General features: G+C 32.4%; 1 protein-coding gene across 6 annotated transcripts; it reads right to left on the bottom strand.

Moving 5' to 3' along the window:
- Positions 1–1036: 1036 nt before the first annotated feature.
- LOC133192304 (sperm flagellar protein 1-like) lies at positions 1037–27381 on the bottom strand. Of its 6 annotated transcripts, none has more exons than XM_061328319.1 (7): positions 27056–27380; positions 20872–20983; positions 19587–19816; positions 10128–10230; positions 8403–8465; positions 6051–6180; positions 1037–3505 (listed from the first exon to the last, which is right to left on the bottom strand). In XM_061328319.1, the coding sequence occupies exons 1-7, from the start codon at positions 27213–27215 to the stop codon at positions 3371–3373; spliced, it is 933 nt and encodes a 310-aa protein (XP_061184303.1). In that variant the 5' UTR covers positions 27216–27380; the 3' UTR covers positions 1037–3370. The 6 variants fall into 6 exon arrangements, with proteins under 6 accessions (XP_061184303.1, XP_061184334.1, XP_061184329.1 ...); XM_061328350.1 differs by having other exon boundaries at positions 19683–19816; XM_061328327.1 differs by having other exon boundaries at positions 3387–3849.
- Positions 27382–27383: the final 2 nt, after the last annotated feature.

Here is a 27383-nt window from a genome sequence, read left to right as displayed (position 1 = left end):
AAGGAATATCTAGGAAAAAATCTTTAAAAATCTTCTGTTCAAGAACAGCAAAGCCATTTGTTATATTGATATGGAAGCATCCTCAGATAGTTTAAAATCAAAGTCCCCCCCCCCCCATTATAAACTTCAATACTGAACTGATATGTGCTTTTTTCCTAGCTAATGTGCTCAGGTGAGCGATGTGGCCCATGGGCCTCTTGTTTAACATTGTGACAAAATCTTGCAAAATTCTCCCACTTTCTCTGGCAAACAATATTCAGGTTCCTATTTGAATATAAATCTACAAGAAATATTGCTGATTTCAGGGGAAAAAAAGTTTGTTATTTATCCTTAAAATTGCACATAACTTTTAGGTTCAAAATGCAAATTGAAAAAGTTACACATATATTCAGTAGAAAATAGCTAATGAAGTGAGAGCATTGATTTTTGAAAAGTGACTTTTTCCAGGAAATTTTCTCCTATATAGGTAAATTCTTTTGAAATTTTGAATACATCCTTTATGCTTGACCTTAAATGTGAGGTGGAGGAATTAACATTAGATGCTCTCTAACAGAGCTAATGATTATAATGATGATTATAATGATTATAATGATAAAGGAATATATGTATTTAAGCTTTCTAGCTAGACTAAATCTCAGATGTGCACTTAATATGCATATTATCTTTCCAGCTTCTGATTCCTAACTGCATGGTATTATAACACCAGTCTTGTATGGTAAGACCAGTTTTTTGGCATACTGCAATTTATGCTCCAAATTCTTTAAGATTTTGGAGTTAGTCAATGGTCAAGTAATGATGTCCAAAACTGACCAAACTAGTATACATACTGCATATAGAAATGCATACTTCTAGTCATTTAATGTTTTGAGAAAGATTAGTAATTTGGCACTGGGACTTTCCTTAAACTCTCACTTGAAACTTTCAAAGACGTTGCATCACCGAATATATGTGATTACTGATTCATGCTTTGTCACATGTGACCTAAAGTTTACAGGTGAATGATCAGGTTGAGGCTTCAGTTATAGAAATAAAAAAGTCTGGTAGAAAGTGTTTATTTGAACTTGTAAATAAATATATCTCCTTTACATAAATAATGATAATGAATACATCACAGTCAAATAAGAAATATATTATATCTCTCCTCTCTATAAGGAAACTCACACCCATAAAAAAAACTTACATTCTACAGTACAACTTAAAAGTGTAGTGATATTGTAGCAAAACTGTGACTTTTTTCTGGACTAAACACCTTCTCTAACACAGACAATCATATTTCAAAATATGATGCATGAAATATTCATACAAATAAATTCTGTGGATAAACCATAAGAGTTATTTAAAGAACAATATGAAATCCTCTACAGAATTTTAAACAGTACCAAACAATTTACTAATGCCATCATTTCCATAATAAACATGGACTGTAGTTGTACCAAGTTTACACATGTACACCATTTACATAACACATAAATACTCAATATCTTATAATTAAAAGGTAATCTTATAGTGATCATATTTCCTTTCCTTTAACAACATAATATACCAAAATGAGAAAAATCCTGGATTCTACATACAGCATATTTCATATCATTTTATCAAAGTAGACTTTGAAACATCATAAAATATAACAAAATCTGTAAAATTAATATAAACATGCAGGTAAGATTAAAAAAGGGATCTAATAAAACAAAACTCGAACAAAAGCCAGACAAAACAAGGGAGAGAACACAAGGCGTGAGCAAATCTTGGAGAGTTCAAACAAAATGGCTATCTACAATGGATTACGGTAAATATATACAAAGATTCCCTGTCCATATATTATCTGTTGTGTATTGAAAATTTAGTATTTAGAAATAACAAAGGCAGTTAAAGAGATTCACTGTTACAAGATTTATAGGCACTGTTCCTCTATGTACAAAAGTTTGGCAAACACGGAATATTCGTAACTTACTGGTACTACAAATATAACTTTTTTAATTGTTATCTTGAGCTATAGATAGATATATTATTCACAAGTCTATTCAATTTACATTCTTCCCTTTCCTACCCCCTTCTCCAAATGAAAAGAAATACCAAATATACATATTCCATGGTTAAGTACATGTATTAATGGAATCCGACGAAACTGAAATGTCAAAAGGGGGAGGGAGGGGGTAAATGGGGCAAGAGGAATATTTTGCTTTAAAAATACAACATATAGTAAGGCTCTTATATTTCAGTGTGGGGACAGAGATTTCCAGATATTATAAAATATGCTAAGAGCATTTATCTTAGTAACTTAGAAATAACACAAATATCTATATTAATTACCAAGCCTGTAGGCAGTATATAGTAGATAAATATTAAATTTGATAGTTACTGATTTTATCATCAAAACTGTGGCAGTTCTAAATCCCTGCTTTGAAAGTCTTATAAGAGATTAGACTAACTTATAATAAAAGGAAAATGATAAAAATTTCAATACAGACCTCATTGAAGTAACCAAAAAAAGAAAAGAAAAATAAAATAAACACAACTGCACAACTCTCAATGAAGTTATATACACTGATAATCTGAATTATCACAGAGAAATATCACAGTCGATTCAGCACAATCCTCCCCTGAGATCATGCTTGTACTATAAGTTAGTAGGAGACTCCCACACACCACTTGTTAGGGGACTTGTGATTGGTTACTCAATATGTACATGTATGATGAGACAATACATACAGGTAGGTATCATTTACTTATTTTGCCAGAGATGGTTACTGGCAGTGCAGGAAACTAATTTTGTTACAGCATCGATGCTGATTTGAATGCTTCCTTTGCTTGCTGATTTGAATGCTTCCTTTGCTTGCTGATTTAATGCTAGTAATCCTTATCCTGATGCTGTTTTATAATTAGGTCAATGCTACCGGAAGTAGCATCATGCTACCGGAAGTAGATAATGAATTTCAGCATTGCCGTTTAAAGCAATAAAAGTGCCTTTAACAATTATTTGATCATAATATCTCACTATGTATCAATAATGTGAATACTTTAACCAATGTTCTTTCTTTCTTTTTTAATTTTTTACTGAATTAAAACTCATTGATTTTCTGATGCTAGTAGGATAATGCTGATTTTATGTAGGTCAACGCTGGTTTTATCCTTTGCTTGCTGATGCTGATCCTGGTAATGCTGTTTTTTTAATGCTGATGCTGATGCTAGCTCGATCCTGATGCTACTAATGCTGATGCTGTTTTATGTAACAAAATTAGTTCCCTGCACTGTACAAAGACATAAGCAAGAGAGAATGGTCTCATGAAATATTTTAAGATGCTGTTTTCATGCTGCAATTCCTAACTGACTACATGCTTGAATCATGCTGCTCATGCCGGTGAGCAGTATTTTATTTAATAACATGTTTCCTGCTGGTAACGTAGTACAAGCCCTGCTCTCTTGCTAACTGTCCTTGTAGATCAGAAATTCTGGTATCTTTTAACTGTAAGAGGTGTTCAAGTCTTCGAATTTTTGAATTGAGCATCTACAAAATATGACATGAGAAAAAAAGGTGAACATGCTATAGGTTTCCCCGAATCCAGTATATGCATTATAGTCCGAGAATGAACAAACTTAACAAAACAAAAAAGACTCAGGGTGAAAGTATATGGAAGAAAAATGTAAAACTGAAATAAAAACAGAAGTGATGTTAATGAAATTAGAGGAGGTTTAAGTTGAAGAAGATGTGAGGTGTTATCGTAAGAGGTTATTTCTAGCAGCCATATAATACAGTCTTTGCTCGCGAGAGTATTGTCCTTGGAGTTCAAGAATCCGCGTATCTTTAAGCTGTATAAGATGCTCTAATCGCCTGATTTTGGAATTCAGTATCTACAAAAAACGGAAAATTCTTGAGTTCATTAATGATTTTGTTCTCAAATGCAAAAATAACCCCCTCCCAGTTTTTTTGTGAAATTTGGATCAGCTGATATAAATTGTCTTTCTCTGTTTGTTGTAATCCGTCTGAACTTTAAAAACAGAGATATGTCAATTGAACAAATATCTTTTTATAACCTAAAAACATATAATTCATGCATTCGTTATGGATATATTCTATATTAGTAGGAATATAAGTGATTTTCACTGCTAGTAGTAATCAAAAGAAAAAATTAATAAATAAACCAAAGGGAGATAAGTAATTAAGGGTTCTGAGAGTGCAATCTGGGTAAATTATTTAAGGAAATGTCTTCTGTTGGTAAAATGCATGATTTTATAGTCATTGACAAGCTGGAATTTCATGTCTGCGAGTCTTTCCTCTTTAATTCTGTTTAGTTGTTCTAATCTCTTCACTTTAGTATTTAACATCTACAAAATAAGTCAACAGATCTACAAACCCATCTAGTGTAATAGTGTCACTCATACATATACATGTCTATTGTGCAGTCAGTATAAAATCTAAGGTAAAATCTACTGAATTACCAGTGGTTTCTTAAAACTAGCAGGTCTTTACAGTGTACTTGAAACTGTGTCCTGCCCTATCACACATGCAAACAATTTTTCCTCATTTTGAATTTGCCTGGACAGAAAGATAACTCTCAACTTTGCCTCGCCATCTATGAGATTGAACAACCGGATATATTTCCGAGATGGTCTGATAACAAACCTTATAAGTAATAGTGTTCAACCCAGTTGTAAAAAGCTAGGAGTGACCAGCCAGCTACAAAACATTACCAGTAGCTACATGTATCAGCATTCAATTGACTGTAAATAACCACCAGTGTTCAGATGTAAATAGCTAAGAGTGTCCAATCAGCTGTAAAAATTAGCCATTACCCAGTAATTCAACCAGCTGTAAATACCTACCAGCTTCAACTTTCAGTTGAACTTAACCTTGACTTTGCTTTCAGTTGCCATAGTCACAAAAAAGTATATTTGCACTTTGATGACCTGAGTACTTTATCCTCAAGGAAATGAGAATTATAGTGCTAACTGACTGTTCCTTCATTGTTGACACAGTTTCAAAGACACCAAATTATTTTATTGGTAGCAAATTAAATTCAAAGTGTTGAACCATCTTGTTCGTAACAATTAATCACAGTTCCAAACATGTGTCAATCATCAAACACCTGCTCAGGTTTAGATACTGAGTGGGTCATTGATGAATCTGTCAATTAATTACACTAATTGTTTCATCTAGACACCTGCTCAGGTTTGGATACTGAGTGGGTCATTGATAAATCTGTCACTTACTCTAATTGTTTCATCAGACACCTGCTCAGGTTTGGATACTGAGTGGGTCATTGATAAATCTGTCACTTACTCTAATTGTTTCATCAGACACCTGCTCAGGTTTGGATACTGAGTGGGTCATTGATAAATCTGTCACTTACTCTAATTGTTTCATCAGACACCTGCTCAGGTTTGGATACTGAGTGGGTCATTGATGAATCTGTCACTTACTCTAATTGTTTCATCAGACACCTGCCCAGGTTTGGATACTGAGTGGGTCATTGATAAATCTGTCACTTACTCTAATTGTTTCATCAGACACCTGCTCAGGTTTGGATACTGAGTGGGTCATTGATAAATCTATCACTTACTCTAATTGTTTCATCAGACACCTGCTCAGGTTTGGATACTGAGTGGGTCATTGATAAATCTGTCACTCTAATTGTTTCATCTAGACACCTGCTCAGGTTTGGATACTGAGTGGGTCATTGATGAATCTGTCACTTACTCTAATTGTTTCATCTAGACACCTGCTCAGGTTTAGATACTGAGTGGGTCATTGATAAATCTGTCACTCTAATTGTTTCATCTAGACACCTGTTCAGGTTTGGATACTGAGTGGGTCATTGATGAATCTGTCACTTACTCTAATTGTTTCATCTAGACACCTGCTCAGGTTTAGATACTGAGTGGGTCATTGATGAATCTGTCAGTTAATTACTCTAATTGTTTCATCTAGACACCTGTTCAGGTTCGGATACTGAGTGGGTCACTGATAAATCTGTCACTTACACTAATTGTTTCATCTAGACACCTGCTCAGGTTTAGATACTGAGTGGGTCATTGATAAATCTGTCACTTACTCTAATTGTTTCATCTTTAGCCAAACATTCCATCTCCTTCTCCTCTAGGTAACTCCGGGGGACATTGTCTGATGTGGGGTAGATGTAGATGGAAGGATCAAAGTATCCCTTACCCTCAAAGTGGTAAGATCTGAAAACAATGAATACACCATCAGTAAAATTTATTTAAAATTCTAAAATTCTTTAATCGTCCTGAAGCAATACACAACCCTTCATTTTATTTTAACCAGAATATATAGATAATTAATAAGCAATTTGGATTTTCTTATAACAAAAATACCTATTTGTAATAACCACCAATAAATATAGGTTGTTTTGTTTTGTTTTTTTTTTTAAAGTAAAAAATGAAATTACAAGATATTTCATAATAGGAAATCGTAAAGTGCACTGCTGGAGTGCATGGTATGCCCATCCGAACATTATTAGACTAATTACAGCCATGAAATCCAGAGTGTAAGATAAAGGTCTGTACATGGTTTAATTTGAGTATGTATAGCTATAAATTTACAAAATGAAGCCAAGGTGACCAACTCTTGGGTGGCAACACACTTCCCTCTAAGCTGCACCAAAAACTGTCAAGGTTTGGTGGTCCTTTGCCTCACAGTGTGCAAGATATGATCATGACACCATTTGACTATATGTATTATAGCCATAAAATTCTAAAAATAAGGCCACAGTGACCTTCATTTGGGTTGCATTACACACCATATCCAAAATACATCAACTGACCAAGTTTGATGGTCCAAGGCCTTACAGTGTGCAGAACACAATTTGATCTTATACAGGTACTAGATTTTAAAAATGAGGTCATGGTGACCTACTTTTGGGTTGAGACATACTTTCATCCTGAGATGCATCAACTGACAAGGTTTAATTATCTTGGGACTCACAGTTAGAAAGATATGACCTGGACACAAAAAAACCCACCAGGGGTGAGATGGAAGAACAGGAAATCTTAAACCATAATAAAGCCTGTCGAAAGTGGGTAAAATGCACATTTTAGCAATACATCTAATCAATTAGTTCTTGTTACTAATAAGCATATTCATTGTATACATGCAATTACAATAAAAATAATTTTGTAACTCTAAATCCTTAAAAGCACCTGCTAATTAAAAACTGATTGTTTACCAAAGCTTTTTATACTTTCCCCCCAGAAATAGCTGTTATATTCTGATTATATATTTACATCAAGGGGAGATAAGCCAGTGATGTGATTTGCGAATGGATCTGACTAAATACAGTGATCTATGGTTCTACTAATTTGTGGCAGGTGTTGTCTTACCCTAAATCATCCAATCCTCTTTTGGATTTTACACCAATACTTCAAAATATGGAGTAAATATTTCAAAACATTGAAAAACCACATTTTTAAAATATTAAGTTATTTTTTTCTTCTACTGTCAGAGGTATACTATTTTTATAATTAATACATGTATATATATATATTGGAGCCTTTTGAATACATTCAATTTAAAGAGCTTATCAATTACTTTGGTACACATTTTTAAAACTATTAATTTCTTTTACAAAAAAGGGTTAAAATGCACAACACAACATTTAAAATGCATGTAAGGTTAAGTAAGCTAAGCTGTATAGTACAGAAACCTATATGCTTGTCCATTTCTTTTATCAAGTTTTACAGATTGGTGTCTATTTGTACATAATAAACACAATAACAGTTTGATTTTTTATTTTTAAATGACAAAAATTATCAATGGTTTTAAGTCATCCTGAAAGTCACTTTTTTTTTGAATTATGTAATTGGTGTATAACAAAACATCCTTAACATTGGCCAGCTTTCAGTGTTTAAGGAACATGAATATATTATGCAAGGGTAGTAACTCTGGCAAAGAATGGAACTAATTATACACCCCAAAACCCTTTACTTGCATTATTCAAGGGTTTCCCTGAAGGACTAAAAGGGTCTCTACAAGAGAAAACTAGACTATATACCAGTACTAGAATTTTCACAATAATTGACTCATAGAAAATTTTGGTCAAATATATACATGATACATGTGTACTGCCCATGCATTTCATGTTTCAAAGTTCAGCACAAGATTATTAAATCTGTAAAATTATTTTGTAAGCATCAGTCACCATCATGCCAATTAACACACAAAATAATTAACTTACATCACTGCATGGTAACCATGGTAACACTCAACATTCACCTTACCCTAAAATCACACCATATTGCTTAGCAAAATTATTCCAAAGCAGTGCTGGTTTAAATTATGTTTATATTAAGTTGTTTTCTATCTTTTTTATGTTGCTATAGCAATATGGCCAAACACCTCTGCATATTTTTATACAGTCCCCCACCCATTTTCCACCAGGTAGATGTACCTTGGATACTCCATTAAGTCAAATCTCTCTGGACTAAATGATTTCAGTCTTATTGCTGTAATTCTGAAACAGTTTATGTAACTTTTATCACTTTGATTAATTGTTACTCACATATTCCAATGATTTGTCAATGATAAAGCATTCCAGTAAAATATCGGGGTTATACCTTCACACTGAGTAAGTAGGATTTGTATATTATACATACAAGTTGGATCTAATGATTGGAAAGAAAAATAAGGAGCCAGATGAGGGTGGAGCAATAAAAAAAAATTCAATAAATAATAAAAGGACTAAGTGCCTGTTATTTAGGTGATTATGGTCCAGTAAGCAGGTCATAATTCTTGTAAAAGCATTCATACCACTTATTACAAATGACATGTACCTTACTGTTCCAGTGCTAAAACCAACACTAATTCCTTGTTTTAGACATAACAAACCACTGAAGATGAACAAGAATTTACTTCAATGTGAATCAAAAAGTAGCCTTAAGACATTTTACCTTAAGTGTCTCTGGATAAATATCAACATCAAACAGAAAACTGAAAATGATCCATTCAAGAGGACAGAAAAAATTCAATTATAACGTCTAACTATCACCTAAGCAATAAAATAATCAATGGATGTCCATTTTGATTAAGAGTATAATGAGACTTACAGGTGTAGTAAATCCCATACAACTTGTGTTTCACATTAAATTTACAGTGGTTTACAACAGTTTTAAAAAATTGAAATATCAAGTGATATAAAAAGCTTTATTGCTTCATAAAAAATAATCTTTATAACATGAACAAGTGTGCAATAAAGTTGATATAAATATAATATAACATACCCAATGCAAGCAACACGCATCCCATTACATTTGATATTAACATATATTGATCCTGGTTAACATCACGGAAGTTTATTGAGAAAAAAAGTGCAGAAAAAAGCATTTGTGAAGGGAAAACTATAAATATATCTTATATGTGTTGTATTAATACTACAGAATTTTACCAAAGTATAGGCTCCAGTTTCTTTTTCCTAATGTAATTCAGATAATACAGAGTTATGTCCCTTGAACAATTAACTCAGAATTTTGAGTTCTCAAATTAAAGAATAATGAGAATTATACATTCAGATGAAGTTTAATCCAGTTAACATTCCTGATAATTGATATTTTTCTTTTTTCAGATTTTATACTTGTAGTTATACTTTATAGAACAGTCTGTTTTCACTTTCCTATTACATGTATGTACATGTACTTAGATCTATATATTATAAGCTATTTAATTGATAATTTTCATCATTTGATTTTCTGCTCATTGATTTATTTTTTCTCACGTGAAACTACATGCATGTGAGAACATCAAAGACTAGACACAAGTCTTAATTCACTAAAAACAAAGTTTCTCTTTGCAGCTGAATTAATCTTTGCTCTCTGACTTTATTCTCTTAAAAACAGAGATATATTTTGAAATTATCAAAAGTATGAAAGAGAGCAAAGTTTAACATTGAGCTGAGCAAATCTTAGTGTTAAAAATGGCTACAGTGATCTGTATTCATGTTGGAGAAGAATTTCTGGGAAAGAAACAGGGAGGGAAATGTGGCATTCATTACTTCGACCTTTGACCTGATACTTGTTGTTCCCATGGGAACACTCTCTTAAAACCTGGTTCAGCTTCTAATCTATCATCCCCCCTCCCCCCTTTATTGCCTGTACATTGGGATTGTGGGGTCTCTACTTACGATCTGTCTGGGTGGTTGTGGGGGATTTCTCCCTTTCCTAGTTTTCGGGGAGATGCCAATTTTCCTGGTGAGGACCTTCCTGTTTTTACTGGAACTAACGCCTCTGCAAAAGAGTAAAATTTAATTAAGAATGAATAAACACAGCACTTTAATTCTGTATTTAATTGAACAATTTTTTTAAAGTGAAAAGATACAATTAAGACATAATAAATAATGCATTTAATGTTTCAGAAATAATTAAAACTGTTTGTTAAGTTGCTTTGTGTTATGTGCAAGGAACTTGAAATCAATAAAGCAGTATGTTAAACACACTTTTTTGAACAAATACCTGATCTGCTTTCATTAATGTAGCCTTTCAGACATACCTACTATAGAACATACCTACTATTATATGGAATAACAGCAAAAATAAATAGAGTCAAAAGAAAGGAATTATATGTATGGCTTCTATTTTCTGAATAAATTTGTCACTGAATATCAATCAAGCACCTGTTTAATATGATCAAAATAAAGTCTTGAACCTCACAAACAACACATAAATATACACAAGTAATGGGAAGCCTCTATCAGTCTAAACAAAAGTTTTTCAGGTGTTCTTTCCAATTCAACATTGTATCACACTCAATTTTTTAAAGTGTAATGTCTTCAAGACATTTAGAAAAGCCTATCAAATCTTGCTCGCATTTAGGTAAAGTTTTTTAATCATAAAGATAATCAGACACTTTCTGTTTAAGTAACTCTCGGAAAAATGAATTGTCAAATTTCTTTATTTAGTCAGACTTAAATATCAAGGATTTAAACCGTGTATTCTTTATATTAGACACTTTATCAGTGCATGGCCTTCAGTGAAGAAAATTAAACTTCCAATTATCAAAAAGAAATTTCTCTATAGACTATAACCATTGGAAGATCATTAGAATTGACAGTCATTCGATGTTTTTCACTAAAAAGAAACACTATAACAGATGTAAGTTTTTTCAAATGTTGACAATGCTGGTTTACCTAGCAACATATGAATACCACTGGATTGTTAGATCAATGAAGAGCCAATAGGAGGGAGCCAATTACCATACAAAAGCAGGCACCTGATACTGTGGGTTACTGCGGCTAAACCTTTGGTCTCATTATAGATGTAGGAAGAACCGTTAACAACATTAAAATACTGACACATCAGATCAATATCAAACAAAAGTACACACTGAAATTATGACTGACACTGTAGATTTTGTTTTACAGAGACCAACACTAGACTTTGTTTTACAGAGATCGACACTTGAGTTCTGCCGAGAACATAATCACCCTCTACCCTCAAACCAGGGAATAAAAAAGCATTATTCAACATTGTATGAGCTTCCATGTTTATTCATAGTTTTTTTTTCATGCCTTTCAAAGCATTCCCAAAAATTAAATTTCAACTTTTAATTTTGACTTTCTTTAGATGTGAGCCTTGGGTCGATCATCTCTGATGTTTAGGAAGAATTCATATGAACCAACTGAGATTAATATTTCCATCTGTCAGATAAGACCCTGATTTTATTTGACGTAAATTCACTAACATTTGATTTGTTTGTACAATTTAGAAGCCCACTCTTCTGAGATTGTAGCTTTCTGACTTGTGTTTTGTGATCTATTAGTTTGATTACTTGTAGCCTACCCCTCTGTGATACAGGTTCTTTGGTTTGTTTTCCCGGATTTTTGGTTTTCGGGGGTCGTTTACCACTGCCATTTTCTCCACTTTGCTTGCTGTTATATTCTCCACCCCCTTTACCGGGTTTATAGTTAGGATAAATGTCTCGAGACTCTCTCTGCTTGTCATTAATTTCACCACTTCGTCTTTGCTGCATATTCACATCATCATTCTGTATCTGTCTTCTGTTTAAATCATTACCTCTGTAAGCTGCATTAAAGTCCCCACTCTCTTTGCGTGAGGTTCGACTCCCGTTAGTATATGCAGTATTGAAACTTTCCATTGAGCCTGGTTTTGTAGGTAACGAAGCATTGCCACTATCTTTAGAACCAAGTTTACTACGACTGTCTTTTGAATCAGTTCGTGAATATCGCTTATATCTCCCTGAGTAATCCATAATTATTTCTCAATTACATGCTTTTTAAAATCCATCAAAATTAGAAAATTGGTCCCACCATAACAATATCCCAGCTTGTAAGTGATTTTCAAAGTCAAATTGGTTGGAAAAAAAATTGTCACATGAACTCAAAAGCCATTCAGTGATACGTCATTGGCAACATTGTTGACTATTTTCTAAGTGTTGGTTTCCAATTGAAAAATCGTAAAAATACTGGCCATTGTCAGAAAGCTATATTCTAGCCCTTAATCTGTACTGTTACCTTTGAAAGAACAGTAAATCCGGGCAGGGATTAGATTTAAAACCATTAAAGGCAAAGTGACCATCATACGGAATGTGGTCACTAAATAATATATGTAACCTTGTTTAGAATTTAAAAACCAAAGACTTTGAAACATCTCCCGGTAATGTGTATTATACTCTGTCCTTCATCAACAAGTGAACAGCTATATAATTTGTGTTGAAATTTCTATGCAATTTCTCAGAGTTACCTTGGTAAATTATGAAATCATCATCAGATCAGGAAATTTGATTATTGGACAGATCAATCAATGATGACTTCTAACAATACCCAGTGTCATGCTCCATATCTTGGCTCTAACTTCTGTAACAGCTGCAGAACTGTAACTCTTTAGGACAGGAAATACAGACAGACATAGCAATCTGATACTCGGATACTAGGAATGTCTCTACTGCCTCTACTCTGGTGTGTCTGTCTGTCTGTCTGTTCTGTCCCAGAGAGCTACAGTTCTACAGCCATACTTCTGTAACAGCTAAATGTCAAGACTACAACCTGTCAGCTTCTGTTCCTACAGTGTATTAAATTAAGGATATAGAGAGGATGAAATATTCACTGGACATTTATGCTCCTAGGGTATTTAACATAAAATCAAACACTTTATTGATTTTACAACCATTTTGAAAATGGAGAATTGAGGTCATATTTAGCCCCCCTTAAAGTAGCAAAAACCATTCCAGATAGATGGCTCAGGGTATTAGAGATTTTGTTTAATCCACCAGTACTTTAAACCCCCACACTTTAATGGCAAAACCGACCATTGTATTTCCATTTAGAGGATTATGATAATCCCTAGAAAATATAATAATTAAGCCTTCAGTCCTGAAGAAATTATCTGCTTTTACTAAAGAAGTGCTTGATTTTACTCAATAGTGAACCTTTTTTGTTTGTTTTTATATAACAATAAAATATGGACAAAAAAAAATTGGAAAAAAAAAATTCTTTGATCCAGTATTAGATCACTTGACAAATTATATTATAATTAGACGTCCATTTCTCGACTTTCTTGAAGTAACATGTAACTGAGTAATTGCTTTCTATAATAGCATATTCAGAGTTATAGTAAAGCAGCTTTTATCATTTAAAAAAAAATACTTTTTTCTAAATCATCAATCTGAATCCAGTGGTAATAATAATATATATGAAGATTCAGGATTGAGACTAAATTTTTACAATAATGTATGATCTACTGAGTGACTTGACTTGTTAAGAATATATTAAGGCAGTATTACAAAGTATATAAAGATGATGTGTCTCGACATGAGCGTCTTATGCAATATCATAGGATACAACACTCATACATTATGAATGATTATTTTTCTCACATTACTCTAGGGTCTTTCTCCAAATCAATTTCTTTTGTCATTGTGAAAACCAAAATCGTTAACCTTTTAGGTATCCATTTTTATTAATTTCACGAAGTTCTCTCCAGGTTTTGTGTCATACAGACTTTAAACTTAGATATACAATGCATTATAATTTTACTTATATGCTTTTTTTCTAGTAAAAAAAAAATCACTGAGTTTTTCTTTAATAGGATTTTTTGTCAATAAGGCAATTAATTTAAGAACATGAATTTTTAAAAAGATCATCTATAAACCATTAACTGTTGATGATACATGTATAACATACATTTTTATAAAACACAAGGTTGTCATATACAAAGTTAAAAGAATGAGAGAATTACCAATGGATTTCTGTATCATGATGTCATAATATGGTCATGATTTCTGACCAACTCATCCATGACATCATAGAAAACTACGAAACATCAATTAATTTGTATGCAAAATTGGATAGACCTCTGACTAAATGATAGAAAAAAGTAATCTTTTTATGTCCCAGTGTTCTTTTTTTTTTTTTTTTTGCACATAAATCATTTGGAATTCCTTGAGTGACTACTGACTTGTAACATATAAAGAACAAGGTATGGTTTCAATACAAATCTTGTCCTGTACGTGTTTTTCATAAAAATGAAAGTGAGATAAAAAATTAAAACTCATGTGTTCTGCATCATTCAAATTCCATGCAGAAAGATCATACAAATGACTGCCGTCATGAGAAAAGGGCCCTTATCTGTTGACGTCACAATACGCAGAAAACGACGTCAAAGTTGCGATATTGTAAACACGGAAGTGAGATTTTTTTCGACTGCGTTTTGTGGTCTCGTGTAAAGAGAAAGAAATAAAACTGGATTTCCAGGTGTAGCAAAATATCAAATTAAACGAAATTTAAAGGAGACAATTTTAATTAAAAACATTTTTTTTACTATTTAGAACATTTATTTATTCATCATCATGTTTCTGTGTAAAGATTTTACACTACATAACCTCAACGCTACATTGAACACATTGTCAGGTATAGAGCGATTAATAGCGATACCTATATAGAATGCAAAACTACAGATATGTTTTTTTTTCCTGAGTAAGTTGCAAATGCTTATATTTGACTTATACATTAATGTATTAATAGTCTTAACACTAAACGGTAGTTTGTATATAACATTTATATTTTTTAAGAGAGAGATAGAGAGAGAAAACTCAATGTACTTATACGCGTTGCTTAAAAGCGCTTTTTCATTTTAGAAAAAAGTACCCCGTAAAAATGTAGTGACATATTTTGATTTTATTCCATTGTTCATCATATCGATAAGCACAGTTAGGCTATTAAGTGTGGCGTCGTTTTCCAAAAAGGGGGATATAAATGACAAGCAAAAATGTCTCCAAATTAAAAGGACATCAGTTCAAAGTTCAAGAGAATTAAAAAAATAAAAAAGAGAACTGAACCCCGCTTTGTTTGTAAATATAGGTACTGTGATATGAGGGATTTGAACCCATTTCAACAATTGAAGCTGTGTGTGTCGGGAGGGGGGACGACCTTTGAACAAATAATTTCGTACTTAAAATTAACAGGAAGAGAATATTATCATAGAAAAAAAAATAATGGGGGGGGGGGCAGTTTCCCTCTTTGCTTTAATTCTATTGGTTAATGGTTAAAGGAAGGTGCTGTGCGTATGTCCCTGGTAAAAATGTAGGTTTCACAATCGCATAAATAAAATATTACATGTGTATATAACATAAAAACTATAACTAAAATATTTTGAAAGCTTTTTTGTATCTTTTTCTACAGTATTGTCGTATTCTAAGAAAGCTCAAATCGAAAAATAGTGAACTGTGAAATGTCATGATTCCGGAAAGCAATAAAATAATTGCACAAATGTGCTAATGAATTCAAAAATACTAAGTATTTGCATAAGAAAATAAATTTTGATATAATTATGAAGATGCATAAAATATAATTTTTTTAAATAACATTTTCTTTGTCTATTCTGTTTAATTTGTTCCGATGAAAGTCAGCTTGAAATAAATTTGCATTTTTGCTTAGGAATTATAATTATACAGTTGATGTAAATGTGGACCCCCCCCCCCCCCCATTACAATTACATCGATAGTAATGTTTTTCTTCAAAATATGTATGAAACAAAGGAAAATTTTGGTTAGGCTGTCAAGAAATTATTTACTTCCGATAAATGAAGATATGACGAAATCTTTTGATAGAAAAACTTATTGGTAACAAGAGGTCATGGGTGTCATTCAAAATGATCTGAAAATTTTCAAAATCATCAACCAAATTAATATCAATCGCAAACTCAAAATAGACAATCAAGAATCTGCATTATTGGAAAGATGAAAAATAAGAGCACCAGTGCTGATTTTAGCGAAAAAAAAAAAAGAGAGATGTGTATTCATATACATGTACAATTTACTTTGTACATGTAGCTGCAGATCTGTAGCTCATTATTCTGCATGAGGAAATTGAGTGGAGGACCGGAAAGTTACGTACAGTGCCACCAATTGAAAAAAAAATAATTATGCTCAAAAAGTACACTGTTTCTTGATCATGTGTCTGTAAATTTAAACTGCCAGCTCAAAATATTACAAACCATGAATTCCTTACATGCATTATAATTTTATTGCATGATCTGATGAGAAATATGAGGATTTATTCAGCCAAGAATAATCATATCCTCGAGGTCTTAGCCGAGTTGGATACGAATTTTACTACATTGCCGATTTAATGTTCTTATTTCCCTCATGATCATGCAATGAATTGTTTATTTCATTGAAATAAAACAAGGTTTAAAAAATAAATACAAAATTTCAAATTCGGCACCACTTTCAACTTCCCTTTTATTTAAAAAAAAAAAACAAAAACAAAAAAAAACAAAACAAAAAAAAAAAAAAAAAAACAACATCAACTCAATGTCTTCCATATTTTCTACCCTCTTGTTTTACCATTCATATTGGAAAGGAGATCGCTATATTCGAATTTTTCGTTTTTACAAACGTTTGAAACTTATTGTGGAAAAATGCACGAGATTTTCGAAGTGGATGACTATGACGAACAGCGAAGCGACGAAAGGGAATTATGACACCCTGTCACGTAACTGTCTGAAACCCATCAGATAATGCATTTATAGAACAGTTAAAATGAGGTATAATAAATTCTTTCACTACTTCAATTATGATGACCGTGAAATATGTAAGAATTTTAAAAAATAATAAAAATAAATGACCATTAAAAAACATATACGAACCTCTTGGCTTTAATTAGCTCAAACATGGCACATGACTGCTGGCTATAGTTCTATATCCGGCAGGTAAGAATTATTATCTGGCAATATGTTCGCACATATTGCCAAATCATTCCGACATAAGGAACCATTTATTACAGACACAATCTCCCTTTTTTTCTTTTTGAAATTAGATTAGCGGCTCTTTTAAGCGAAGTACAATTTGGTGTGCACGAGTGTAAGTAGCTTCGAGAAGGGGGAAATGTTTGAAATTAAATTCTAACAATTAAAGTTAGCAAAGAATGGGAAAAAAGAAATAAAGATTTAAGAAAAAAAAATAAAGTACAGAATAATTTATAATTTCTTTCAATAAATTGTAATTTAATTGTAAAAAGAAATAAGTTGACAAAAGGTATCAATTTTCATATAGGGATAAACTTTAGTTTTAAAAGACAATCCTAATCTTAAGACTTGATTACATGTATGTGCCTCATTTACCTTTTTTTCTACTCTATAACCCAGGCAGGCGCGGAAACGAAATTGTATATTATTAAGCGTAAGCAAAGAAAATGCTCTTGAAAATTATAGAAAACATTTTTTTTTCAATATATGATTTTCTACGTACTACAGATTAAACTTATTTGAAACAATTTAACACAACATAACGTGTATGAATATTTGTTCAAATTAAAATTCGTTGATGATACACAGAATACATGAGGATTTATTTGGGTTGGTTATCCCATTTCTCCGGGATATCTGTGTAGTTTTTATTTTTTTTTTAAATGTACAAGTGCTTTATATATTCTTTTAATTGAGCTAGAGTATCATATATTAAAAAATATCTAAAGTGAAATAATTGCACAGTACATGTATTATATGTACGAATGAATATAATCAGTTTCTAGATCCTGTCTAGAACCCCCCCCCTTTTTTTTTTATATTACTGGATCTGCTTCTAGAACTCTACACATTACACGTAAGAACAAACTTAAGGCAACTTCAGGTTAAATATTGACAATATACATGCATTTCCTTGGAAGAAGAAATGAAAATTATATTGTCTAGAGTTTGTATGTGTTATTAAGGTTATTTGAATAACGCATGTGGCGTACGTCATTACGTCTTTAATGAATAACGTCAATGTTGATTAAAAGCGCCTTACTAAAATGAGCATAAAACCGTGAAAAAATGAGATATTTTAAAAAGTAATATTTATTTGAATTCAGAAAGAGTTTGGCTATCAAAATTTACAAAAAAAGTCATTTTGAGAAATTTTGACCTTAAGGGCCCTTTTCTCATGACGGCAGTCAAATCATTTTCTTATATGACCTTCTAAATGCTAATTGTGACGTCATAAACTTGTGCATTTTCCCGTATTTTCTTAAAAAGTTGCAGAAGACACCAATTTTCAATGGAATTTTCTTTCAGATAATATTGTCCACAGGCATGGCCCACAAATATTTCGAGATGTGTGATTTTTCAAATAATTTTACACAACATATCCGAAAATTAAAGTGGGCGACGGCTGTGGACACTATTTTCTTAAGGAAAATAACCCTTGAAATGGGTCATTTTGAGGCTTTTTATGTTTAAAATAGAGAAATGCATCAGATTAATTACGTCATATTTCCAGAATGGTACTCCTTCATGCCATATTCTTTCCTGATTTATCACTGTCATATACTCAACTAATATTTAAGCCAGTTTCAAAACTTTTTGAAAACATTCAATTTTTAGGGCACAATAAAGCTAAAACCGAACCTTCTTCTTTAGGACTACAGTCTAGATTTAATTATAATACAAGTATTTTGGAATGAGAACTCATTATTATCAGTTTATATATCTGAATTAATGTATTTGTAAATCTTTCATATCCATTTAAACCGTGGTAAAAAAATTGCACACAAATAATGTCCTATAAACAAAAGAAATAAAGAAAAGAAACCCATTAACCCCATATCTAATCTGAATGCTAAAAGTTGGAGAAGTTAATAATTTGCATTGCATTTGAATATATCAGAAATACAGGCCAGTTCCATTGTACCAGATCCTTAAAAGTTCAGGAGAATGGACCAGGAACTAATTAGCATAGGAGTGATAAGCAGTGAAGAGTCCAAAGCTCCGGAATACAACAGAGAATGTGAGGGCCCACACAAATAGTGCCAGCAGACATCAGGGTCAATTCATGAGTATGTGAACTAAAAAGGCTATCAGAGACATCATGAAACTTAGTATCTATGAAAATTATCAATTGCTTGTTTCATCATAAAAAATTTGAATAGAATTTGGAGTATCATACATTAGAGTCATCCTTATTTAGATTACAGTTCTGAATCATTTCAATCACACCTTATAATGATTGCTACTAAATTTCTTGCTGATTTTTTTTCACAATGCAATGGATGATATTTGTTTATTATGTTTACAAACCAGGAGATTGGGCCTGATGCCTGTTGTACAAGTGCTGGGGCAGGGACCACACATGGATACACAAGACTTACGACTATTTTCGGCAGCAGGGGCAGATTGGGATTTTTTTTGTTCTTTTTGATCCATACTCTGGGCGAAGTTGGCATCAATTTCCATGCGGCTCCTACCTTGTCTCTGCAGATTCTTGTCAATCTGAAGTCGTAGGAGCATCAGGACTTTCTCTACCACTTTAGCCTTGCAGTTTGCCAGAGCTCGAATGACCTCATCTGATAGGTCAAGGTCAAGCTTCCGTAACACTCGCCTTCAAAATAAAATATACATTTACTTATTTTATTCTTGATGTCACTACACTAATGCATTTAGTCAAGCATCATGGGGAAACACACCTACATGTACATGTAGCCCCCAAAAGCATATAAACTGAGAACAGACTTAAATCAAAATATAAATTTGATTTATATCTTGAGTTTTACTTATTTAATAACAAACATGATTAAAAAGATTAAAAAGTTGCAAGTTTGTAAAATATTCAAATACAAATAAATGAAGAAAATTTTCTTTTTTTAAATTGTATTAAAAGTTCAGCTTAATTTAAATTTTGACTTAAGTCTGTTCTCAGTTTATTGTCTCAAGACCTTGTATTACTAACTGTTTTTCATTTTCATTTTTTACTAAATTTGCTACATGTAATTAGCTTAAAACTTTTCCCCTTAAAAAATTCCTCCTTTTTTAAGGTCTCATTTAAATGAGCCATCTCTCATTTCTAATGCTGAATTTCACTGACAAGCTAGGTCATTAGGTATAATGTGAAGGTCATAAATTGACCTCCTTGGTAACAGACCAATAACCCAAACTTTTGAAGCCAAATTTCCTAGTTGACTGGTCGAGTATGTTCAACTTGGTTAACTGTTGAGTAGATATCAAATAGTTACCTGTTAAGTAGATATCTACAATAGTTACCTGTTAAGTAGATACCTGAGATAGTTACCTCTTAAGTAGATACCTGAGATAGTTACCTCTTAAGTAGATAGTTACCTGTTAAGTAGATACCTGAGATAGTTACCTGTTCAGTAGATAGTTACCTGTTAAGTAGATAGTTACCTGTTAAGTAGATACTTGAGATAGTTACCTGTTGAGTAGATACCTGAGATAGTTACCTGTTAAGTAGATAGTTACCTGTTAAGTAGACAGTTACGTGTTGAGTAGATAGTTACCTGTTAAGTAGATAGTTAACTGTTAAGTAGATAGTTATCTGTTAAGTAGATAGTTACCTGTTAAGTAGAAAGTTACCTGTTAAGTAGAAAGTTACCTGTTAAGTAGAAACCTGAGATAGTTACCTGTTAGGTAGATAGTTACCTGTTAAGTAGATACCAGTTTTCCATCTTCTGTTTGGTGGCAGCGGCTGGTGAATAGTTATGGAGATCAACAAGCTTAGGGAAATAATGGTTTATTACTTCTGCTATAAGCACTGAAAACAAATGAGAATGAAATAAATGGTTTGCAACTGTATTTTGAGTACATTAATTCTATCATCTATTACCCAGGTAGGACTGTGAGCATATCTGTACACACTGCAATGTTAGTTATAATGCTGAAACATTTTACAAAGTTAAGGTATTTAATGTATAATGAAAGGATATTGAACAATTTTGAATCATTTTAAACTTTTGCTAAATAATGATGAAAATGAAATGAACCAAATTCACATGACTGTTAACATATAAGAAGCCGGCCATTTTGCACCTTAAACTTTTTTGAAGAGTTATCTGCCCTTGATGAAAAGAAGAAAATTTTAATTTTGTCAATATATCTGTGTTAAATGTTTAATTTTATTTCAGATTTTAATAAAGAGAGAGTTTATACATATTTGTATGAAGTTCAAAATTACTTTTTACAATATTTTAAAAACACCTACACTGCCCAGACTTCAATGTAAAATTCAAGGTGCAATTAATTGGACAATTATCAAAATTTTGTAAATTCCTTTGGTGGAGTATTTTTATTTGATAAGACCTTCAAAATGCTACCATGATTAAAAATATCGGACCATTCATTTATTAGGTACAAAATATGGTCGTTATACATTGAATACCTTAATACATGTATACCCTACATATAAGTATAGAATATGGAGCGGAGAAAAATCATTGTCAATGCATGGTCACAACCTTATTTTAAAATTTTTTTTACATGTCCTATTATAAGTTGCATAATGCTAAAAGGAAAAAAAAAAATAGAAAATATTGATTTATAGCTGCAAAATCTTGGCATGGTGCTCTAGATCTTCCAATAATAAAAGTGTATACTCAAGTTTGATGAAATATCTTCTTTTTTTTTCGGGGGGGGGGGGGGGGGGTATGATTGGTACTTGTTTGAAATTTATTTCTTGAGGTGCACTCTCTCATACATGTGTCAGGAAGCACATCAGCTGTTATTCCTACTGAATGACTTAAAAGGTAATGATTTTCAGCGGAACAATACTTAAAGGTGAATAAATAAAATCAATCTCAAATAGACAATGTAAATATTGATTTTGCCTTTAGTTTTTTGCTGCTACTTTGTGGATGGTGTTCAAATCAATAACACCATATATTTCATTAAAGATTAACAATGGATTCTCAATAGATATAATGTATGTATGAATATGTTAAATTCAAAGTTTAACACTTTTACCTAACATTTTCCTCTCATGTGGATGATATTAAATTTTCAGGTTATAAATAATGTAAATGTTGTTCACAGGCATGTAATGAATGCTCTTAACCTCATATTAAACAAATGATTTATCATCATAAAATAGTTTTATAATGCTCATAAACCTTTACCTATGAGTATACATTATATTAGAGAGGGCAGAGAAGATATTCGCAGCCCATTTGCCCCCCCCCCCCCCCCCCCCCCCCCCGAAAAAAAAACAACAGGTGTTGCTTGAAGAAAAACTGGACAACTGGGCAAGGGTTATTTGTAGATATTTTAAAATTAATAAGGGCTAATTCACATATTAAACACAATGAACAAACAAACAAAAACACAACTAATAACACAACTTTTAATATGAATTTTAGTCTTTTGAGAAACTGTTTTCTTCTTTTTTTCATTATCTTTTCTCTAAAAACACTCTCTCTTTTGCTTACTACTGAAGGCTTGGGGGTGGGCGGGAGAGGGGGGTGGAATAATTTTCATTAAATGAGAATGCTAGTGGAGTTTATTCGCTTTGTGAAAATATTTCGGATTTGTAACACCTGTCTGTTTAGGTGGAATGGGGGGGGGGGGGGTTCTATAGGATTAGTAGTAGATTTTGTAACATGTTTTTGTGTAAAGGGGGGGGGGGGGGGTACTATAGGATCAGTAGGAGGTGGACCTTGATTAGCTTTATCACTGGGCTACATACAGGGTTTGAAATTAACAGTCGCCCACTCGCAATTTGCGACTGATGTTCCATGTGGGCGACTTAAAATTACGTTCAAGTTGCCCACATGGCGATTAGAAAATTTACGATAGTAAATATTTGTTTTTCAATTTTGTCCAAATGTTTTGTATTTTTCTCTTGAAAAATTTTGTAATCAGTAAAAGTGCTTTATAATTACCCGTAAGAAGTACTTGTACATAAAGCGTCTAAGTGATTGTGTCGGGCACAATGTTGCATCAACGGGTCAATGAGCCCAAGAAACCAAAAAGAACTGTTATTATTTGTGAATGAAAACGTGACATATGTGCTCTTTATATGATATTGAATGATCATATCAATCTTCATAAACAGAAGAGTTCCACTTGAAATTTAGATAAGTCGTGCATAATGTTACAACAGATAGAAAAGAACACGAAGCACATGATGAAAAAAACGAAAAATGGGGTTGTTGTTTTTATATTCAATAGAAGGTGTGATAATCTGTGGGCGAATAAATTTTTATGTGGGCCCCAGAATTGCAAGGTTCAGTAGCCCACATGGCTATCAAAGATTACAAGTTAGTTTAAAACCCTGACATAGAATATTTTAGGGGAGGTATGAGGAGGCATCTTAGAAAATTTTGTTTTGTGTCCTTAACAACAAACTATTCCAATGCTAATCAGAAAATCAAACAATTTAGCTGTCTCATTATCTCACACATAGTAACTAAGACATTTAACTCTCGTTTACATAAGAACTTTTCTACCAAATACTCTACAGGGTCTAAAACAGAAGTGGCTTTAGTGACAAGGCCTGTATTTAAACTGTAAGCAATCCAAGTGAAATTAGGTATGGCCGTTTAGATGGTTAGGTCTGAAATGCAAATATGACCTGTTCAAATATTTTCCTTACAATTTTGTCTGCAATATATATGAACAATTTGGTTATCTAGATCTTATGACATGAAAGGAAGAAAAAGTACCCATAAACCCTTAAGCATAATATCAATTTGAAATGTTTTAGTGAGATAAAAATAAAGTGTCCATAATGATCCAATATACCTCAAATGTTAATGTTAATGGAAAGCTAATCAAAAATTGAAACAAGAATTACAATTTAATTAAGTGAAATATTACAATGTAGATATTATACTTAAATTTATTTTTATATAGAAAATTTTGGTCATATTGGAATTCTACACTAACTTGATAAAATTTGCATAGGTATTTGAAAAGATATATTGACCTGTGCAATTAAGATATTTTACAAATATGCTGCATCCCCAATTTTTCTGCACAGTCATCATCTGTTTCAATACCTGCCCTCCCCTTTTTTGTTTCAACAAAACACAGTTAAAACCTTATCAGTAGCAAGAATGGATGCTGTGAACATGAAATATTACACATTTTAAATATTTTCTCATTGTATTTCTTTTTGAGAATGATAGAAAAATGTGGAATAAACTTTTTAATACCCTTTAGATGACATGTAAACAAAAATGTCCACACCAATCAGGGTCACCAATCTACACACCAATTAGGGGAAATAATCATCCACTAACCAGGGGGAATAATCTACACACTAATCAGGGGGAATAATCTACACACCAATTGTGGAATAATCCACACACTAATCAGGGGGAATAAAATTACATACCAATCCGGGGGAATAATCTACACACTAATCAGGCAGAATAATCTACACATCAATTAGGGGGAATAATCTACACACAAATTGGGAGGAATAAAACACACACTAATCAGGGGGAAAAATCTCTACACACCAACCAGGGGGAATAATCTATGCACAAATTGGGTGAATAATCTCACACCAATCAGGGGGAATAATCTACACACAAATTGGGGGGAATAATCTACACACAATCAGAGGGAATAATCTACACACAAATTGGGGGAATAATCTACACACCAATTAGGGGGAATTATTTACACACTAATCAGGGGGAATAATCTACACACCAATCGGGGGAATAATATACACACTAATCAGGGGGAATAATCTACACACAAATTGGGGGAATAATCTTCACACCAATCAGGGGGATTAATATACACACTAATCAGCACTCTCTACCATCGGCTCATACATTCACCTATGTCGTTGGCTCGCGTATATCACAGTGAGCACGAGAAAAAGTGTGTTTGTTTTAATTCATTATAATTAAATGTCTGCACTAATGTTTCTCTTTTAAGGTAGATATGTACTAAGTTTATCTAGAACTATTAGTTTAATTTGAAATAATCCTTGGAATGTCATGTTTTTTTTTATGTTGTGTCAAAAAATTTTGATGTTAGCCCATCGCAGAGGTGTCTGAGAGAGAAACAAACGTCAACTCTGCAAGGAAGATTGACTAATCAGGGGGAATAATCTCTCCACACCAATCAGGGGGAATAATTAACACACTTATCAGGGGGAACAATCTACACATCAGTCAGGGGAGAATAATCTACATACCAATCAGGGGAAATAACCTACACACTAACCAGGAGAAAAATCTCTACACACCAAAGGAATAATCTACACACCAATCAGGGGGAATAATCTTATCAAAGGGACATTTAGGACAGGAACTGAATACAGATAATTCATTTAATATCAAGCAAGAAATTAATTAACAAAACTGAGCAGGAAGGCTGCTAGTCTAAAACTTTATCAAGTAGTAATCCAAAAAAGAATATATATTGAACATCTTGTGTTAAATGGTTTAATTTATGTTTAGTTTTTGGTGATTCTCTAATGAATACTTTACAGAAAAAAAATTACTTGATTACAATAAAGGTTTTATATTGATTTTTGCAGTGTTTCACGTGTTTGTTTGATTTCAAACTCAATTATAAAATATGGATAATCATGAAATCTATTTACACAGAACTTTCTCCTGTTTGGAATGCTGATAGGTGAACAATACATTATTGAGTAGACTTTGGTAAAAACCACCAGAACAGTTTTCAAGTCTGCCATTTGCCAACACTGTGTCAATAAATTAATGTGTAAAATATTGGTCTAGTAACTAATCTTTGATTCTAAGATAGAGCCTTTTCAATACCCATTACTTACTCTTTGATTCATTTATCACAGGTGTGATGATACATATACTGAACTTAAGTGACTGGATTATCTACAGAAAAGCCACATTTCATAAACTAGATATCCCCTCACAACGAAGATGGAGGGGATATAGTAACACAGTTGTGTATGTGTGGGTGAGTAGGTGGGTGAGTGAGTGCATGCATAACTTTTGTTACGCAATTAATAATGATGTACTCTTTTGCAAGGGGATGCTCTGCTTTGTGGTGCCCTTGTTTTTTGGGGTTTTTTTTGTTTTTTATTTTTACATTTTTTTTTAGTTTGCCAAATATCTACTTCACAATGACCTTGCTAATAATAAAAAGTCAGTTTTTTTTTCTAATGGTTTTGGCTGCTGTCTTCAAAACTTTAACTAAATTAATAATCTTACTCCTATGTCTAAAATATAAGAATATTATGACATATGCTGCAGGTTCTTATGATAATATTTTTTAAAATTCTTTTTAAATAAAGTATATTTCCCTTACAGATCAGGTTTAAAGACCAGCAATTAGAAACTTGATTGGTAAATACCATTGCCTGCCAAATTCCAGGGATAAGCTGCCTAATTTATTCCTGGGATTATGAATGATTATAGTGAATTTCAATATATTATAAATATTGCTGAAAAAATCACGTTTACTTAATTAAGGTGCAATTGGCTTTGATTTTTATTCAACTCTGATATCTTTTTGCTAAATAATTGCAGTTGAACATAAAGTATTGAAAGCTTTGAGTTTCCAAGGTCTCATAAATCCAGTTCTAAACAATTTTGCTATTATATCATTATCAGTCTAAACAATGCTTCATAATATATGTTGAACTTTTTCAAGTTTTTCTGTGTAAATACTTAAAAATCAAAGGTGGACACATGTGTGCTATATCTAATTTCAGTTCTCTACATTAAGACTGAGCTAAGCAATATTTAAGAAAGTAATTTATCTACAAAGCATACATTACATTGGCATTGGATCAAATGCAGAATGCACCAGGTATAAATCCTAATTTACCCTGGCAAGTCTCCACATGTGAAATCGAATTGCTAAAATTGAGTTAATCCATTACCTCCATCGGAAAAATCTTTTCCAAGGTTCTTTTTTTGCCTCGTTAATGGAATTCTATCAATCCATTGGTATAAATTTTCTAATTCGACATCGTCAAAATATTCTTCCATGTCCACGCGTGTTAACCCGTTCAGTTGTCGCCTAAATGTTATAGTTTCCATTTCTTATTGAAATTGTACATTTGTCAAGTGAAAAAATAATAACTTTATGTCAATAAATGCCAAATCAAACTCCTATACACCATTCATGTGAACTTCCGATTGCAAACTCGCCCATGAAACCGTCTTGTCCGCTTCAATGCACATGGGGGTCAAAGTGGAAATCCGCTT

The sequence above is a fragment of the Saccostrea echinata genome, unplaced genomic scaffold, assembly GCF_033153115.1.
Source record: "Saccostrea echinata isolate AGI-Se365-2 ecotype Australia unplaced genomic scaffold, CSIRO_AGI_Sech_v1 ptg000001l, whole genome shotgun sequence".
NCBI classification, from domain to species: Eukaryota; Metazoa; Mollusca; class Bivalvia; order Ostreida; family Ostreidae; genus Saccostrea; species Saccostrea echinata.
The sequence above is the reverse complement of the archived record's forward strand: the minus strand, read 5'-3'. Positions and strand labels throughout refer to the sequence as shown.

Bases quoted from the DNA above. Each gene is read 5' to 3' on its own strand.
- LOC133192304 (XM_061328336.1), bottom strand. From the start codon at position 27,215: ATGGAAACTATAACATTTAGGCGACAACTGAACGGGTTAACACGCGTG. The intron at 8,466-10,127 runs GTAAGTAGAGAC...AAACTGTTTCAG, and splicing joins CACAACCACCCAGACAGATC to AATTACAGCAATAAGACTGA. The intron at 6,181-8,402 runs GTACATCTACCT...CATTGTTTTCAG, and splicing joins GACTTAATGGAGTATCCAAG to ATCTTACCACTTTGAGGGTA.